The 19,700-nt window shown below is 42.3% G+C and overlaps 1 protein-coding gene across 1 annotated transcript in view; it reads left to right on the forward strand.

Moving 5' to 3' along the window:
* Positions 1-19,700, forward strand: part of LOC149430663 (WD repeat-containing protein 1-like) — a 67,442-nt gene that overhangs the window by 31,719 nt on the left and 16,023 nt on the right. Inside the window, exons 4-5 of the mRNA XM_089666125.1 lie at positions 4,534-4,681; positions 19,212-19,392. Coding sequence (XP_089522251.1) covers positions 4,534-4,681; positions 19,212-19,392 — 329 coding nt within the window. The remainder of the gene's footprint in view (positions 1-4,533; positions 4,682-19,211; positions 19,393-19,700) is intronic.

The raw sequence follows: 19,700 nt of genomic DNA on the forward strand, positions 1-19,700 counted from the left end.
TATGGAAAAAAGAATAAAGTAGGAAATAGAGGAATATTTTACATTTAATGAAATAGAAGAGATCTCTATGGCTACTATTTGGGAAGCACATAAGACTTAAATTAGGGGAATCCTGATCTCAATGGGGGCTGAAAAAAGAGAACAGGGAAGGAAAAAGAATTTATTAATTGAGCAACTCTGACTTAGAACAACAACATAAGGAGAAAGTTGAAATAGAGACACAAGAGAAGATAACTCAAAGAAAGAGTTAAGAGTTGATGGAACACGAGACAAGAAAATTTTTAACATGGTTGCAAAAGAGCGATTATCAGTGGGGGAATAGACCAGGAAAATAACTGAGAAAACTGAGGGAAAGGAAATTAAGTAATTATATAAAGAAAATTAAAGATAAGAATGGAGAAATGGTACATTCAACCACTGATATCGCTAAAATGTTCCAACAATACAATAGCAATTTATATGGAATTTAAATCTAAAAACCTGACAGAATCAGAGGAAGATAGGGGAAAATACAAGTGTATTTAAGAGGCCAGACTACCTAGATTAGAGGAGGGGAGATCTATAGTTTGATAAATCTATTACGCAGGAGGAAATTTATACAGCTCTTAAAAGTACAGCAGTAGGGAGGAGCCCAGGACCAGATGGATATACGCAGAGATATTATAGGGATATTAAAGAACTACTTGTGCCCAAGATGTGTACATACATGAACTCTCTGGGGGAAGGAATGCTAATGAGAGAGGAGTCATTGCAGGCATATATTACAATTTTACCAAAAGAAGGGAAAGATCTGTCCCAATGTGCTAGTTATAGACCTACTGTATATTGTTATTAAATATAGATACAAAATTATATGCAAAGGTCCTGGCAAATAGAATGAAGGAGTTGATGCCAGAATGGATTTATTTAGATCAGGTGGGTTTTATCCCAGGAAGAGAAGGAAAGGATAATGAACTGAGATTATTATTTCTTTTGCAAAAAAGTAAGCAAGAAAATCACCCGGCAATTGTTTGTTTTAACAATCGACGTGGAGAAAGCTTTTGATAGGGTAGACTAGGAATTTATGTTTGATATGTTGGAGGTTTTGAGCATTGGACCTAAGATGATGCAATGGATTAAAACGTTATATAGTAACCCAACAGCGGCAGTCAAGGTCAATGACTCCTCACAATTTTTTAAAATGCACAACGGAACTAGACAGGGATGTTCACTTTTCGCCCTTACTTTTTTTGTTATATCATTGGAACCGTTATTGGCAACTGTACGAAGGAGTACAGATGTAAAAGGAAGCATAAGGTAGTGACGTATACTGATGATATGCTATTTTCATAGTGAATCCTAGAGTAAATCTACCCAATTTTAATAAAAGTTTTAAAAAACTATGGAGAACTATCAAATTTGAAAATCAACCCTTTGAAGTCAGATATTTAAATATTAGTGTTTCGAAGACAGAAAAACAGGTATTATGGAAAGCAAAGGTATTATTTCCCTTTTGTACGGAGGGAGAATGATTTAAGTTATTTAGGTGTAAAACTAACCCCTGTTGTTAAGAATATTTATCAGACAAATTCCATTCCATTAATAAATGAGCTGAAGGATGATCTGAGGAAAATATCTACCTGATCAATCTCTTGGATTGGTCATATAAATTTGGTAAAAATGATAAGTCCCAAAGGTTCTGTATAAATTCCATATGCTCCTAATATATTTACCGAGGTCGTTCTTTGAGACCATAAAAAAGATATTTAAGTACATATGGGCAAATTAAAGACCAAGATTTAGCTACAAGGTTTTGTGTAGGGATAAAACTAACGGGGGTCTAAACGTACCAGATTTCAAGAGATATTGCTTTCACGAATAGCCGATTTCGATTGGTAATTCACGGGTGAAAAGTTGGGTATTGATTGAAAGTACACTTAGTGGGTCACAGTTAGACAAGATTATTTGGCTTCCACAACAGTTTAGAAAATTATCAGATAATACAAGCACTTTAACAAATAATGTTTTTTAACACATAATGTTTTTAGGATTTGGTATAGAATTCATACACAAAGGCGGTTGGAATATAATTCACTGTAAATACCGTTGTGGGGAACAGATTTCTTCCCTCCTGGGAATGAAAAAATTGCAGGCAATTGGATAAAAGCCAGAAACGTATGTTTAAAAGATATCACTGTTAAAGGGGAATTATGCACTTTTTTTTATAGAATTGAAAGATAAAAAGGAAAAATTTTGGGTGTTAGATGAGCGGCATTACTATCAACTAAGACACTTTGTCACAGCTCTCCCGCAGGCGCTGAGGACGATGGAGGATGTATCCATTTGAATAACTTTTCAGTACAGACATAATGCGAAGGCACGTGACTTCACACGTATATAAGATTCTTGCTGCTATGTCTGGAACCGTCTATCCATCTTTCTTAGAAAAGTGAGAAAAGGAATTAGGAACAAAATTAAATGATCATGAAAAAAAAGAGAATATTTAATTTAATACATGGTGCAGTGGATATGAACACAATAGAAATGCTTAGGTGGTATGTTACAAATAGTGTGGCACATAATCAACGAATAGAGAACTCACCTTTTTTATATGTTGGAGGGGATGTGGAAAGAAAGGAACAATGGCACATATATGGTGGGACTGCCCTAAAATACAGCAATTTTGGCAGGGAATAATACAATATATACATGAAATAACGGGGATTAGTGTACTGAAGGATCCCTGGGTCTGTTTCATAATACTAATTTCATGGCGAAATAATATAAGAGCTCGATTTGTATTTCATTTATTTAATGCAACAAAAGGACTGATTCCTAAGTTCTGGCAGGCTCAGGAAGCCCCAACAATTACGGATTGGTTAAATAGAATAGAGTTTATATATAGCGTGGAGGAGCTGTATTATAGAGGAGAGGATAAAATTGAAAAATGTAAGACTATTTGGGACAGATGGACGCATTTCAAAACATCTAGGAGATATTAAGAATTGATCAAGGGGTAGATAGGGCTCATATAGGATAAGAAAAATGGCCTGTGGTAAGTGCAGGGAGATAAGAGATTAGGAATAGAATATTGGAACAGGAAGAGAGAGGGTTTAGAAGAGGTGATCAAATAGGGGGTGGAGGGGGGTGAGGCAGGAGGGAGGGGATGGGTATATGTAAAAAAAAAAAAAAAAAAAAAAAAAAAAAATATATATATATATATATATATATATTTTTTAGTTTTATTTTTTGATATGGAGAATGTATAATATAAATGTTTGGAGAATTTGTTGTACTAATTTCGACTATTTTAAAGTTAAAAAAAAAAAAAAAAAAAAAAAAATACACTGATCAGTGCCGCTGGCTATAGCCTGCAGCACTGTTCAAGCTGGGAAAATCCAACAGGACAGTTGTACAGATGTAGTCAGTAGATGGACTTCTCTACAACCCCCATGCCCATACATGGATTGAAATTCAACCATTCCCTGCTGAACTGGTTGAATTTTCGATCCATGTATGGCCTATTTTAGACTGTTGTATCTTTCCAGCTTTTATCTATGACTGTTGTTCATTAGTGCCAGAGGCAAGGCTTCGCAATGTGGCTGTATAGCAATAATGAATGACGCATCCATCTCTGACCATAATGTTTATCTCTGAGTGTTGCATGCACACCTGAGCGATTTTTTTTTTTTTTTTTTTTTTTTTTTTTTTTCCCTGCTAGAAGACTGTAGCTCTAAAACGCTCAACAAGCTAAATCCCATTCATTTCAATGACCCCTGTCCACATATGAGCATTCCGTCACCTGCAGCAAAATGCCTGTTGCTCAAAGTACATGAGCTTCTTTTTGGCAGATTATAAGCATTTTTGGTCCTGTAGACTTCAATAGAAAGTGTGAGCCCTAATTTTTCTCTTGTGCTTTCTACTGGCTAAACAAAAAGGCCTGAAGCTGTAAAACACTCGTGATATGTTTTCTAAAATGCTTGTAATACAATTCTAAAAACACCAGTAAATCGCTACGGTCAGGTGTGAATTAAGCCTGTTTGAAAATTTGGAAATGCTTAAGCAGAGCGGGAGGCCACTATGTAGTAGCACAATTGGGCCCCTACTTCTGGAGGTCCTTGTAGAAGATGGATGTTTGTGGACTAAAATTCATTTGTTAACACTTGTACAGTGACGCCATTGTATGGGAAAAGATGAGCTGTGGTATATGATTCTGCAGTAAGTGGAACTGCAGGTGATAACTGATGTATCTTTTGGATTTGTTTTACATGGAGTGGATCACATCATCCTCTAAGTGTGTAAGTAGCATAGATTGAATATTGAGGCACACTATTAAAGCCCTGTGAGAGACCCCCCAATACAGCCCTGTGGGAGTCCCCCTCCCCCGTAATATACACTATTGAGAAGCCTTGGATGAAAGATGACATACTGTGACTGTTAGGCCATATCCCTAAATTTGCACTCTGCAAAACTGAACTTTGCTTTGATGAAATAAACATTATCACATGGTGTATTTGGGGATAAACTGAGGTTTCTTCTTTGCTTGTTTGCTAGATGTTACTGGTAAAATCAGAATTTGGGACACCACGCAGAAGGAACATCTGCTGAAATATGAGTACCAGCCTTTCGCTGGGATTATTAAAGACATTGCCTGGACAGAAGACAGCAAGAGGATGGCAGTGGTCGGTGAAGGAAGAGACTCGTAAGTCATGGCACTGTTCTTTTTATATCAGAGTATGGAATTGTCCTGTTAGTTGGATGTCTGTCAATCCAGTAAGGTTTGGCAGGCCTGTGCCTGGTCCACATTCACACAGGACCTCCATGGTGCTACACATATGGGGTTTTGAAGCAACTTTAGTGATCAACCATGGTAAATTTTTGGTTGATTTTATAAAAGTCCTGAAGATCACTGATTTATCTATGGAATAATTTGTGTAACAACATCCTATTTATTTCTATGGTCTTTTTATATTTTGTGTGTTGAGATGCATCCAGAAATACACAAAAACATGGTAACCATGTATTGCAACACAATATGAATGTATTTTAATAATGTGAACTTATTTCAAAAGTGCAGCTGGAACTTTAGCAGTCATGTTTACTTACTTTTCTTAGTGGGCTTACAATACCAGTGGTTTTCTTTCTTTGTAATAATAACAGCATTTTGTTTCCTTGGAGTAATGTCAATGCCAGAGCGACAACAAAGCATTTATTTTTAGAACATATAGCAGTTGGCAGCAGCTGTACTCTTTTTCTACAGTCTCTGTGCATTTCTCCCATTTCTTGCAACATGATTAGATTGTTCTTCCACTCTGTACTGTACAGAGCTCACTGTTGTGTTAATAAGAGTAAGACCTTGCATTGGGTCTACATTATGTGAGATGGGGGGGGGGGGGGGGGGCACGCACACCCTCCCTGCACAGATCAGTGGCTAGTAACCAGGGCCAGGCTGCAGCTTCATGTCTGCTGTGACAGCTACATCAGTTCTGCTGTGCTCCAACCTGCCCACTCTCCACCCTATCCATAGAGAACTGACACAGAAACGCACCATGCACGTGTAACTAGCTTCATAAACAGCAAGGGGGCAGAGAATGGGTGGTAGGCACCATTCTACAGCATGTGTTGGGAATAGGGAGGAGGTACAGTTCCACCTCCTTGCCATGGGCTCTGGATGAACCTTTCCTTATACTGACTACAGGTGTTGGAGCTTGGAATAAATAGATTTCCGAACACACTTGACAGCCTGCAAAACCACCAAATTTGGCCCTGTCTAACAATTCACGTTAAAAACAGAAGGTTTTGTTTGCACTCATTTGCAAATATGTCATAGCCGCAGTGCCCACATCAAGGCTCCTCTCTGTACTGTGGTCCTTACTCTATAAATTTCAGTCTCCCAAGTTGGAGCACATATAGCAGTGGATAGATCAAGGCAGGTGTGCCTGGAGGGAGCGTTTGCCCTTTCATGTGCACCCTAATGCAAAGTCTGGTTATATGTTGGGTGGTTACCACTTTTTGCACAGTTGGTTGAATTGGGCGTGGGGATGCACTTAATGCCATTTGTTCTTTAGCTGGGTATCATGTGCGTCCCTGTGCCTTTGAGGAGTGGGCTCCCTCCAGGCACACCTTCCCGTAATCTATCCCCTGCAATATGTGCTTCAACTTTGGGAGACTCTGAAATTCATAGTTGGGACCGCAGTGTACAGAGGAGCCTTGACATGGGCACTGCAGCTTACGTAGATATTTGCAAATGTGTGCATACTAAACCCTCTGTTTTTAACATGAATTGTTAGGGCCAATTTAGTTGCTTTGCAAGCTGATTGATAAGTGTGCTGGGAAACCTTGTGCTTTGTTGGAAACTGGAAGCTTGCTGCATTAGGCTTGAGAGACTGGGACATGTTACATGAAACTGTTAGAGATCACTACGCCTTTCAAATGAATCTCTCACTTCCACTATGGAGGTCTCCAGGGGCTACAGAGCAAGCACCAAAGGGGTGAATGTGGCCCTTGGGCTGCAGATTAATATAAGGATTGGGTTTACAGTGTGACATTGGAGTATAGAAGTTGTTGCACATTGATCAAACCTGTAGCACACTTCACAGTACTCTTCTGCTTTTACAGTAAGCAATAAGTGGAAGTTGTTCTTTAAAGTGTTACTAAACCCAGGACCCTGCATTCACTATATCTGGTCTCCCACAGTACACACGACATGGAAGTGCAATTATTTTAGTAACCATAAACTGCTAGATACCTTTTCTCATCAGCAGTTAGAGCAGTCTTGTGACTTCAGCTGAGCACTGGTTAATGTTTGTAGGAGGAGTTTTCTTGCAGGATCCCTGACCTCTGTCTGGAAAGTGCTGATTGGCCCTGTGCTGATCACATGCACTCTCCCAAGGGTAATAAAAAAACCCTCTCTAGCAATACACAATAAACTGAGCATGTGCTCAGACTGGCTCAGTCTGTCTTATCAGGAGATCAGATGTGGACATAGACAGGGTCAAATGGCCTTTACACAATGCAGAGGATTAACCCCTTAGGTTCCACAGTGAGTATAATAAGCATTCTTTACTGCATATACAGACTGATTTTACTGTTGTGGGTTTAGTAACACTTTAACACAAGCTTGCAAGGGTTTGCAAAGGAAGTTTGAGGTCTTCGGTGCTTGTCACGTCTGGTTGTTCATGGGCTCATATAGGGAATGAGCTGCAACTCCAATCTTTTATCTCTCCTCTTTTGGTGACTGCTGTAAAACATTGAGCTTTGTATCACTTTCTGTATTAGTGACAAAGCAAAATGGGGCAAATAGAAAAGATGTATCTCCACAGTGGGGACACAGATGAAAACCTGAGAGGGTCTAATCTCTCACCACTCCTTGTTCAAATTGGTTATTGAAAATTAGAGTAAAAAAAAAAACCATTCATCTGGATACGTATAGGACACAGTGTATGTCTGGTACGTGAACAATACAATTCTGAGGATGTATCGATGCACACAAATAGCATTCATGCTGTAATATGTGAAGATCTCCACTTCTATCAAACACAAACAAAAGTTTTTTGGTTTGTGAAGCACATGGAAAATGGCATTTTTCAACCAGTAACAATAATTATAGAATATTTTATTATAGGAAAAAACATTGTTATGCTGTTTTAGCCACATTATCTATACTGGAGGAACAAAACTATTGAAATTTGTAAATCACGTTTTGGGGGATGCGCGGGCGGCAGTATAGACTTAGAAGCACTTTTATCCTATACGACAATTCAACTATAATCTGTGACACAACATAAGCATCGTATATGTTCCCAGTATGATGGCAGGAAGCCTACTAATGTATGCAAAGAGCTCATTTATAATTGAAGTGTAATCTCAGGCTGGGTCTGATGTGGTGAAAGGAAAACATGCAACCATAATTGCTTATGTAACATCTATCCTTTTGAGCAATTTCTAATAACCAGGCCTCATATGAATTAACCCCCCTTAGTGAATTTTCTTTGAAGACATTATGCCACAATACGGCTAACTTGGAAAGACATATGAGACTTTGTGACTGCTTTGGAAGTTGTGAAGGTTATTATACATTTTGAAGTGCAAATTAAAATTTGTGTTTTAATTTTGACACGGGACGGAATTCATTTTGATCAGCAGGAAATATCTCCGCTAATTCCCTGCAGCTCAGAGCAGAACAGGCTGATGACACATTCGTTTCTGCTTAGTTTATGCAAAGTGGCCATTGACCGAGTTCGCTCAGCCCTATGGGCTGCTGGGTGTACACAGACTCCCCTGTACGTTTACACCCAACTGCCCTCCAAGCCACCTAGACTGAGGACGATGGATCCCCTTTTGGTGTAGGTGGAGGTAGGCAGGTGTAAATGGATCGCAAGTCCGTTCAGGTCCTCCCGTCAGGTAGACTTGATTTGATGGTCCAGTCACCCATATGGACTGGCAGGTGTGATCAGACCTGCCGTGTGAATGGGGCCTTAGTCTCAACCTAGTGGTGCTCTTAGTTGTGAAAGTGAAACTATAAGTGGGCACTTACACTTGCCATAGAAATGGGTATAGATAGGGTAACTAGGAAGTGATCTTGTGAAAGAAATTTCAAGAAATTAAATGAGATGGATATATGAATATGATTCTCTGCCATCTCAAGGGTTAAATATAGATATAGATTTAAATTGCTTCATTACTGATTTTTGAAAAGGAACAGCCAATACTAGATATTCTGCGGCTTAGAACACTATTGGGTCCATATGCACAAATAGGGGGGAGAGCTTTCCTGTAGGGCATTGAAGTGAAGAAAAAAATGTTAATGCAGAGACTTAGAAGCCAAAAACCTATTAATTCAGTAAAGGGAAATATGCATTACCCCATTAGATTACTAGGGGGCTCCTAGGAGAATTTAAGTAGGTTTTTCATTCCATTCTATTTTTATGTCTTTTATATTTAGCATTTTGGTAAGAATAGAGGAATATGGTGTGGGAGAATGGATTTTAGATGTTGATTACAAAATGTTTAGTGCACTTAGGTGGTCATCTCTATATTGAACTCTAGATAGCATTGGTGGACAGATCAATGAGGTATGGTTGCTCAGTGCATGAAGTAACTCCTACCTATCACAACGATCCTTCAGCGTTACCTATAACGCTACCACCTCCCCCTCGCTCCCCCTCTCTGTTGGGGTCCCTCAAGGCTCTGTCCTCGGGCCCCTTCTCTTCTCCATCTACACCTCCTCCCTTGGCCAACTCATACTCTCACGGCTTCAACTACCACCTATATGCCGACGACACACAGATCTATCTCTCAACCCCCCACCTCACCCCCTTGGTCTCCGCCCGAATCACACACCTACTGAGCGACATATCAGACTGGATGTCGCTCCACTTCCTTAAACTGAACCTCTCCAAAACCGAGTTTCTTGTCTTCCCCCCTGCCCGGACCCCACCCCCCATTGACTTCTCCTTTACATCCAACAACGTCACCATCAAACCCCCCTGCAGGCCAGAGTACTTGGTGTCATTCTGGACTCCAACCTATCCTTCCAGCCCCAAGTCCAATCTTTATCAAACTCGTGCAGACTCCACCTCCGCAACATCGCCAAAATACGCACGTTCCTAACCCCAGAAACCACTAAACAGCTCATCCACTCCCTCATCATAGCACAACACGACTACTGCAACTCCCTCCTCACTGGCCTGCCTCGCTGCTGGCTAACCCCACTTCAGTCGATCCTGAATACGACTGCCAGACTCATTCACCTTTCCAACCGCTCCATTTCCGCCACCCCCCTCTGCCAATCCCTCCACTGGCTTCCGATTGCGCAACGTATCAAATTCAAAATCCTAACACTGACGTACAAAGCTGTCCACCATACTGCCCCGAACTACATCACTGACCTAATATCCAAGTATCGCCCAGCACGCACACTCCGCTCCTCACAAGATCTCCTTCTCTCTAGTTCCCTGGTCTCCTCCTCCCATGCCCGCCTCCAGGACTTCTCCAGGGTGTCACCCATCCTCTGGAACTCCCTGCCCCAACCCATCAGATTATCACCTACTCTCCTTTCTTTTAGGTGCACCCTGAAAACCCATCTCTTCAGGGAAGCCTACCCCACCTCCTTTTTAACTTGCCGACCTCCTCCACTCTTCCTACCACTCCATCCCCCACAGCTATCGCCTCCTGTGCCACCATCCCCTCCCTCCTAGATTGTAAGCTCGAAAAAGCAGGGCCCTCAGTCCCCTCATGTTTTGCATTGTATTGGTATTGTTCTGTCACATGTTCTGTCCCCCTTTGTAATGTACAGCGCTGAGCAAACTATTGGCGCTTTATAAATACTGTATAATAATAATATGAACTCTGTGCCTGCACACAGGTTAATAGGTTATTTATGTTTTACCAAGTGTTTTTTTTAATATATTTTGTATATGAGATGTGTAAATGTTGGCACTAGTCCACATGGCAATTATGCAGTTTTTATGAGAACCAGAAACGGTATAGAATCCATTTTGTTGGAGACCAATTTTCTCTGACCAATCAATAACCAGGGCATACTATAGATATCTATGGGAACATGGCTGACCGGAGCTTCCTGAGGACGCTACGTGGCGAAACATGTAGAGGCTGCTTATGGTTGTTCTATCCGGCCAAATCCCAACATCATTTCCGGTTTCTGGTATTTGGAACGCATGCTGAGGTCCAGGAAGTGGAACGGTGGTGCACAGACGCTGAGTGTATTGGTGCTGAGATATTGGGTACCATGTTTAGTAAGTGTAACATTTTTAATACTTTTTATTGGCAAGTCTTAATACTGCACAATGAGAGATTTTGTCTTTGTGATCCTTGGGTGACATTGATGGAGAGACATCGGGTGCATAGGACAAGTGATAATTGGAGGAAAAGTGAGGAACAGCAGTTGGAGAGCATCCGGGGCAAACAGCGCTTTATGACCTTTTCTTCTAAATAAGGGGGTCATGGATCTTTGGTGAGTGCATTGTGGTGACACAGGAGGTGAAGCACTTTGGGAATATTCGGTGGCACAGAAACAGTATTCCATGTTGGTGTTGGACTGCGTGTAGCACTATTTTTATTTTGGTTCCTGGTATTTGGAGATTGAGTGTGGGGTGTCTGGGGAGTATAAGCGCCCACTTATAGTTTCCTTATCATTTATAACATAAAATCTGATGTTCGGCCCTCTTTTTCTTAAAGTCTAATTGGGTGGACTTACCCTTTAGGTAATCCTTCCAATATGGCTAGTTTAAAAAAACAAAAATCAACTAATCCTACCAGCAAATTATCCAGCTACGGATTGGCATCTGCATCACTCATCACCCTGTTTGTTCAAAATGGGTACAAGATGGAAGATGCCATATGTGCTTATGTGTGTGTAATGCTGCAATATATCAGCGACAAAGTGCTACTGTATAAGCAGACCAAGGCCCCTTTCACATGAAGGGTCTGATCAGGTACATCTGTCAGTTTTTCAGGAAGACATGCTGGGATGGTCGATACACCCTTATGGCCAGTGGGTGTAAATGGGCTTCTGTCCATTTTACACCCACCTACCTCTGGTTGGCTAAAAAAAAAAAAAAAAGGGATCCGTCCCCCTTTGTAATGGAGGTAGTTGGTGTAAACGGATAGAGGAGTCTGTTTACTCTCAGCCTCTTTCCTTCATTTGTCAGTTGCCTTTTGGCAGTTCTAGAAGCTGTGTTCCATCTGTGTTTACAGCCCTATCCAAAGGCTTTGTGTTCAAAATTCACATGTGAATAATTGATTGTATTCACCTGTAAACACGATGTAGAACTTATTCACCATCTCCTTATACAATGCAGAAATACAGAGATCTGACAAGCTGTGTTTAAAGACAATACACCTCTCTGAGAGATGTAATGTTTGTCAAGAGTTTGGTTTCCATGAAGATGTCAGGAATTTACATGCAGATCTAGAACATCACCGAGCTCACTCCTACTAGTGTAGGTGGGAATTATTGTAAGAAGACGTATGCAGGTTGTTTTCATGCAGCTAGCAGCCTACGTGGGCTGACTGGGCTATTGATGATAGATCGGAATGGTGGTATAAAATATTGCTTGTAAGTGCTTCTTGATTTGAAAGTTGAACTCCAGCCTCACCTTCAGTCTTACACAGTTGAACAAGCTGCTTTCCTATACTGAAAATGCTTACGCTGTCCATAGATAGGTAGTAGTTTGTTTTTTTTTGTTTTTTTTCTGCAGATTCCTCCATCCTCAAAAATCGAGGTGGATGGAGGAATCCCTTCAGCCAGGGCTTTGTATTCTGCAGCTGCTGATTAGTGAAGATTTTCAGCATATCTCTTCAGTAGAAGTTGATCAAATGATTTCTGTTGAGCAGGGCAGCTGCACACTGATCCTCATTTGGTCAGTTCCTGCTGAATCAGTGGAATGTTCTTCAGTGTATGTCTAGCTTTGCTCTGATTTCACTGCACACTGTGAGCTTGTGCACTGCTATTTTCTTAGGTGGAAATCTAAGCAAAAAAATACATATTTCAGGGACCCCCCCTTACCCCCCTCACTACCGAGGCATTAGGCAACAATGTACCAACATACTCCCTTTCTTCCTGCTTTTACCGTCCACCAAGCCTGCACTTATTCACTTTTTAGCACTTTCTATATTGAGAGTTATTCACAGACTAAGGTAGGCCATAGATAATTTGTTTTTGCCTTCTTGAAACTATGGGTTGCAGGAAAGACCATCTTTAAATTCCTCCATCAATACAGTAAGTATTTATAGTGGAATCCCTCCCCTGGAGCTATGGGCGCATGCAGCCATCCTTGCCAGGAGAACACCGTGATTATTACTAGCAGCTATAGCCACTGGCAAAAATCGAATCTTAAAAATCTGACATTTTGGTTGTACCCAAGTCGCTCGATAGATTGACTTGGGTACAATCGGCCTGCCCATAGATGTTTCAAGTCTCGGATGGTCCCTGCTGAACTGGCGGAGATTCGAACCATCTATGGCTGGCTTAACCAAGCATGTTCTCCTGTGCTTGTGTGGGTTTCCTCCAGCTTTCTCCCACATTCCAAACACATTCTGGTAGGTCAATTTGGCTCCTCTCTAAATCGATCCGTGTATGTTTATGTGCGCCTGTAAGATAGCGACCTTAGATTGTAAGCAGTTTGAGGGCAGGGACTAATATGAAAGCTCAAATGCACAAAGTGATGCATAGTTTGTTGGCACTATAGACCTGAAATAAACTTCTAAGTAATCGGACATCTAAACTTCACCATCTGGCTCCTGGTCATGTGACAGTGAAAAGCTCTTGGCACATAGACTGTGTGTTTCTGTATCTAGTTCCATTCTCCATCTTGTCATCTCTGCTTTTGCTGTGAAAAGGATGTTTGCACCATTGTTGCCAGGAAACAAAAAGCTTACATTTGTTATGTAATTTATTTCTAATTAGGTCTTGTGTCTTTTTAAAGTGTGGGCAGACAGCTTAGCTGAACTGTATAGTTGTTTAAAGCTAACCTACAGGCAGACACATTACACAGAGTACCCAAAGTAATAACTACACAGGTCTGCGACTAAAAAGCTGTTTGATTATTTTCATCTAATTTCCATGTATTTTGGTGTGCTGAAAACAAATAAAATATTGAAAAAACTCCTAGACGCCATGATTTGCCACAAAATGCAAAATTGTCTTTAAATTTATCAAATTTTTTTAATTTTTGGTATTTTTTTTTTATATTATGGGTTTTTAACCAAATTTAAAGTCCAAATTATTATTCACATAAGTGCATTTAAGATATAAAATGCCAAAAAAACCTTAAAGGGGTTGTCCGAGTTATATAAAAAAAATATAGCACTGTGAATCTGATGGTCAGCAATAGAGATGAGCGAAGTATTCAAAAATTCGATTCGACTGATTCGGCGAATACGCAGCTATAGGAGGCCCATAATCTGCCAGCACCCTATGTCAAAAAATTCAACACACCAGCAGTGTGAGGAGACCTGAAAGTGGCACATGGCATGAGACACTGTGGACCTGGCAGCAGCATGAGGAGGCGGTATATAGGGGCCCATGGCAGATTAGGGGCCTGGCAGCAGCTATGGGAGGCCCATAATCTGCCAGCACCCTATGTCAAAAAATTCTACACACCAGCAGTGTGTGAGGAGACCTGAAAGTGGCACATGGCAGAGTGTGGCGATGGAGACAGCAGCAATGGGAGGCCGTACAGGGACCCATGAGAGACTCTGGACCTGGCAGCAGCATGAGGAGGCGGTATATAGGGGCCTATGGCAGATTAGGGGCCTGGCAGCAGCTATGGGAGGCCCGTAATCTGCCAGCACCCTATGTCAAAAAATTCTACACACCAGCAGTGTGTGAGACCTGAAAGTGGCACATGGCAGAGTGTGGCGATGGAGACAGCAGCAATGGGAGGCCGTACAGGGACCCATGAGAGACTCTGGACCTGGCAGCAGCATGAGGAAGCGGTATATAGGGGCCTATGGCAGATTAGGGGCCTGGCAGCAGCTATAGGAGGCCCATAATCTGCCAGCACCCTATGTCAAAAAATTCTACACACCAGCAGTGTGTGAGGAGACCTGAAAGTGGCACATGGCAGAGTGTGGCGATGGAGACAGCAGCAATGGGAGGCCGTACAGGGACCCATGACAGACTCTGGACCTGGCAGCAGCATGAGGAAGCGGTATATAGGGGCCTATGGCAGATTAGGGGCCTGGCAGCAGCTATAGGAGGCCCATAATCTGCCAGCACCCTATGTCAAAAAATTCAACACACCAGCAGTGTGAGGAGACCTGAAAGTGGCACATGGCATGAGACACTGTGGACCTGGCAGCAGCATGAGGAGGCGGTATATAGGGGCCCATGGCAGATTAGGGGCCTGGCAGCAGCTATGGGAGGCCCATAATCTGCCAGCACCCTATGTCAAAAAATTCTACACACCAGCAGTGTGTGAGGAGACCTGAAAGTGGCACATGGCAGAGTGTGGCGATGGAGACAACCCACCGACTGTTTTGCTCGCTGCCAAGCTGCCACCCTCTTCTCCTGATGATGCGGAAGCAATAGCCTGATGACGACGAGGCTGCCAAGTGCGATCAGCCTCATCATCATCAATTAGGGTCTCCGCCTCACTACTAGCCCCCTCGGCTGCGTCTGGGTCAGGAGACAGACCTGTCTCTAGACCGGCTACCGAGCCACTCTCCTCGCCACTACTTCTTCGCCTGGCTGCTGAAAAGGCGGATGTCTCCCCCCGTTCCTGACCGCCCTCTGTTAGCTCTTCCTCACTGTACAGTGGGGCTGAGCCCACAGCATGCGATACTTCGCTTGGTGAGGGAACACCAAAGGACAGGGGCAGGTAGAGGACACGTGATTTCAGTGGGCTTGGTCCCGGGCCATGCCAACTAACGGTTGTGTCTGACGTACCCACCGACCGTTGGCTGTAGGTGTCAGAGGTGACCTGGGAAGAGGAAGACGACCGAGCCAACCAATCGACGACGGCAGGGTTGTCGGTGGAGACACGACCGCTGGATGACACCGGGAGCACTGGCCTCTGGCTGCGAATAGTGCTGCCTCGACCCCTTCCTCTGCTGCCACGTCTGCTCGCTCCTAAAACATTGCCTCCTCTGCCACTCCTCTGCATGTTGTCTGACATACTCTTTAATTAAACGATTCTGTGTCCCTGAGTAACAATTCTGTGTCCCTGAGTAACAATTCTGTGTCTGTGCGAGTAACAATTCTGTGGCCCTAAGTAACAGTTCTGTGGCCCTCAGTAACAATTCTGTGTCCCTGATTAACGTTTCTGTGGCCCCAAGTAACAGTTCTGTGGCCCTCAGTAACAATTCTGTGTCTGTGCAAGTAACAATTCTGTGTCTGTGCGAGTAACAATTCTGTGGCCCTAAGTAAAGTTTCTGTGGCCCTAAGTAACAATTCTCTGGCACTCAGTAACAATTCTGTCTGTCCCTGAGTAACAATTCTCTGGCACTCAGTAACAATTCTGTCTGTCCCTGAGTAAAAATTCTGTGGCCCTAATTAAAGTTTCTGTGGCCCTAAGTAACAATTCTCTGGCACTCAGTAACAATTCTGTCTGTCCCTGAGTAACAATTCTCTGGCACTCGGTAACAATTCTGTCTGTCCCTGAGTAACAATTCTCTGGCACTCAGTAACAATTCTGTCTGTCCCTGAGTAAAAATTCTGTGGCCCTAATTAAAGTTTCTGTGGCCCTAAGTAACAATTCTCTGGCACTCAGTAACAATTCTGTCTGTCCCTGAGTAACAATTCTCTGGCACTCCGTAACAATTCTGTCTGTCCCTGAGTAACAATTCTCTGGCACTCAGTAACAATTCTGTCTGTCCCTGAGTAAAAATTCTGTGGCCCTAAGTAAAGTTTCTGTGGCCCTGAGTAACAATTCTCTGGCACTCCGTAACAATTCTGTCTGTCCCTGAGTATGAATTCCGTGGCCCTAACTAGCGTTTCTTTGTCCCTAAGTAAAGTTTCTGTGGCCCTCAGTAACAGTTCTGTGTCTGTGCGAGTAACAATTCTGTGTCTGTGCGAGTAACAATTCTGTGGCCCTAAGTAAAGTTTCTGTGGCCCTAAGTAACAATTCTCTGGCACTCCGTAACAATTCTGTCTGTCCCTGAGTAACAATTCTCTGGCACTCAGTAACAATTCTGTCTGTCCCTGAGTAACAATTCTGTGGCCCTAATAACGTTTGTGGCCCTAAGTAACAATTCTCTGGCACTGAGTAACAATTCTGTCTGTCCCTGATTATGAATTCTGTGGCCCTAACTAGCGTTTCTTTGTCCCTAAATAACGATTCTGTGGCCCTCATTAACAAGTCTGTGTCCCTGAGTAATGGTTCTCTGTCCCTAAGTAACTTTTCTCTGTCCCCAATTATCGTTTCTGTGGCCCTAACTCTGTCCCTGTCCCTAGTACAGAGCGGTCTGCCTCTGTTCAATAACTGCAGGCAAATGAAGAATTCCAAAATGGCCGCTATTTATAGCTCGACCATTACAGAGTGCTGGCTGGCTGGCTGCTGATAGGCTGATGCGATCACATGTAGTTGAGGAATGCATTATGGGTCAGCGCGGCTTGTCTGCGCGCCTTCCCAGACATCCCCGCTCCGTCGCCGCACATGTCAGCCGCCATTTTCTGAAAAATTTCGATTCGCGCGTCCGAATTAGGCTATTTTTCGGATTCGGCACGAATCGAAATTTTTCCGATATTCGACTCGAATTCCACTTCGGATACTTCGATTCGCTCATCTCTAGTCAGCAATATATACATAAGCTAAGCAAGTTTTAGGAAAAAAAATTCTATTTCCTCATTTCCCTAGTTCTCTTCTGGCCCTTTGTTGTTATTTGCAGGTAAACAATCTTTGCCCCTCCCCCCCCTGCAAAGGGGGTGAATACAAGTGCTGCTCTGAGTGACATGTCTGACTACTGGGATACTCGGCAGCATGCTGTATGTGTAAGCCTCAGCCCTGAGTCTGCTTCTAATGGTAGAAGGGGTTAATCTTTCTTGAAGAACCCAGTGGGTGGGATTCCAAATACCCTTGTTTTCTGTGTCTATGGGACAGTCGAGACCCACAAAATCACTGGACCAAGAAGAGTTGGCAGCCGAGGGTGCTAACAGTCGGTGAAAAAAATGTCCTCCGAGAAACTTTGGTACCTTCCCATAAAGTTCTTCTACCACCTCTCCACATAAAATTGGGACTGATGAAGCAATTCGTAAAATCACGTCCAAGAGATGGAGAATGCTTCAAATACTTGGTCACCAAGTTTCCAGGCCTGTCGGAGGCAAAATTGAAGGAAGGTGTGTTCGTCGGACCAGACATTAGAAGGCTTACAGTTGATCAAGAGTTTGTCAATACCATGACTGATCCTCAAAAAGAAGGGTGGATTGCATTTAAAGACGTCGTACAGAAATTTTTAGGCAATAACAAAGATCCTCACTACAAAAAGATCGTCGGACGAATGCTGAAAGCATTTCAAGCTTTAGGTTGCCTGATGAGTTTGAAAGTGCATTTCCTCCAGTCCCACCTTGACTACTTTCCTAAAAATGTGGGGGGAGCTGTGAGTGAGGAACAAGGTGAACGATTCCACCAAGACATTAAAGAGATGGAAAGGAGATACCAGGGAAAATGGAGCATTACAATGATGGCAGACTACTGTTGGATGCTTCAGAGAGACATTCCAGATGCTACTCACAAGCGTAAATGCACCAAGAGGAGCCTCACAGGGAAGAAGAATCGAGTTCAGTGTGTGTAGGTGAGCTCATTTCAGTTCAAAAAAGGATTTTCATGAAAAAATTGTAATAACTTTAATGTTATAAGTCTATTTCCATTTATTTTGAGGTATTGCCTTATTTAACATAGTTACCTAAATTGTCAGGAAACGTGATGTCCTCTGACAAAATGGAGGTCATGTTCGGATTCAGCGCACCAAAAAACATAAAGATTACATGGAATAACCAAAACAGCTCTTGAGAAATTTTTTTGCAGACCTGTGTTATTAATGCAACTCTATATGAATGCAAGCATTGTGAGTGCTTGTTTTTTTTTCTGGCTATCGGTTTCTTATCTCCTGTACATCAGAATACAGAGGGAAAAGCAACACAGGGAACCAAATGGGCATGCTGTATTGCAAGGAGCATGCTGACCGAGATCAGAGTGACATGAGGACACGAGTTCGTATGCGAAAGTAAAACTGTCACCGAGAAAGTCCAGGTCTCGTGCCCTGTTGGACAGGGATGTACTGTTGGGCAGAGCTGTGTAAATCCAAAGGCTGGATGGATATAGATACAAATCTATGATGGGTAAAACATCTCTTGTTTGTGTTTCATATGTGCAGCTCTTGCTTACCAAAAAATGTTGAAATCTGTTCAGTTTTCTATTAAAAACAGCTTGTCCTGACCATTTAATCTCCTGCACTGCAGTAAAGCCATGTGGTTCATTCAAAGCTGTAATTGGATAGTGAAGGAACAGCTAACTGCAGAGGTTACCTTTGCACTTCTACCTTTAAATCAGCAAGCTCCATTTAGGGAACACTTTTAATCAATATATTCTGTAATGAATACATAAGTGGTTTAAACAGGGCTCTTTAATATCTCCCTACTTGTAGGCCTCTACATATTATGAAAATGCAAATGAACAAAAAAAGTTAAATTTTTAGGTAATGAGGTGGTATGAACTGACAGTTTGTCACGTGAAAGATACAGAACTAATATTCTTGCTCTTCCATTTTAGGTTTGGTGCAGTGTTTCTTTGGGATAGTGGCTCATCTGTTGGTGACATTACAGGACACAGCAAAGTGATCAACTCTGTGGATATCAAACAGACCCGTCCCTATCGACTTGTGACTGGCAGTGATGACAACTGCTCCGCCTTCTTCGAGGGACCACCTTTCAAGTTCAAGTTTACAGCTTCAGTAAGTGTTTGTTTTGATCTGAATGCTAAAAAATACGATTTGCAAAGGAAAACACGAAATAATACAGCTCTGTAACCATGAATACATCTCGAAGTGCATTTTTTTAATGACCTGCTTTCAGCCTTTTGAATTACTTGTGCACCTGGGCTGGAGAGAGAAGTAGTAGTAAAAGCAACCAATCAGTTCATGTGCTGCCAAGGAGGATACTGATCGGAAAAGAAACAAGACTGCAAGAGATGAGCTCATCACTTTGCTGCTTCTCCTTTCACTGTCCAGTCAGAAATTGGGGTTAAAGAGGATCTTCAGGC

Source organism: Staurois parvus, unplaced genomic scaffold (assembly GCF_062004578.1).
Source record: "Staurois parvus isolate SC_StPar_1 unplaced genomic scaffold, SC_StPar_1.0 ptg002545l, whole genome shotgun sequence".
In the NCBI taxonomy this organism is placed as follows: Eukaryota; Metazoa; Chordata; class Amphibia; order Anura; family Ranidae; genus Staurois; species Staurois parvus.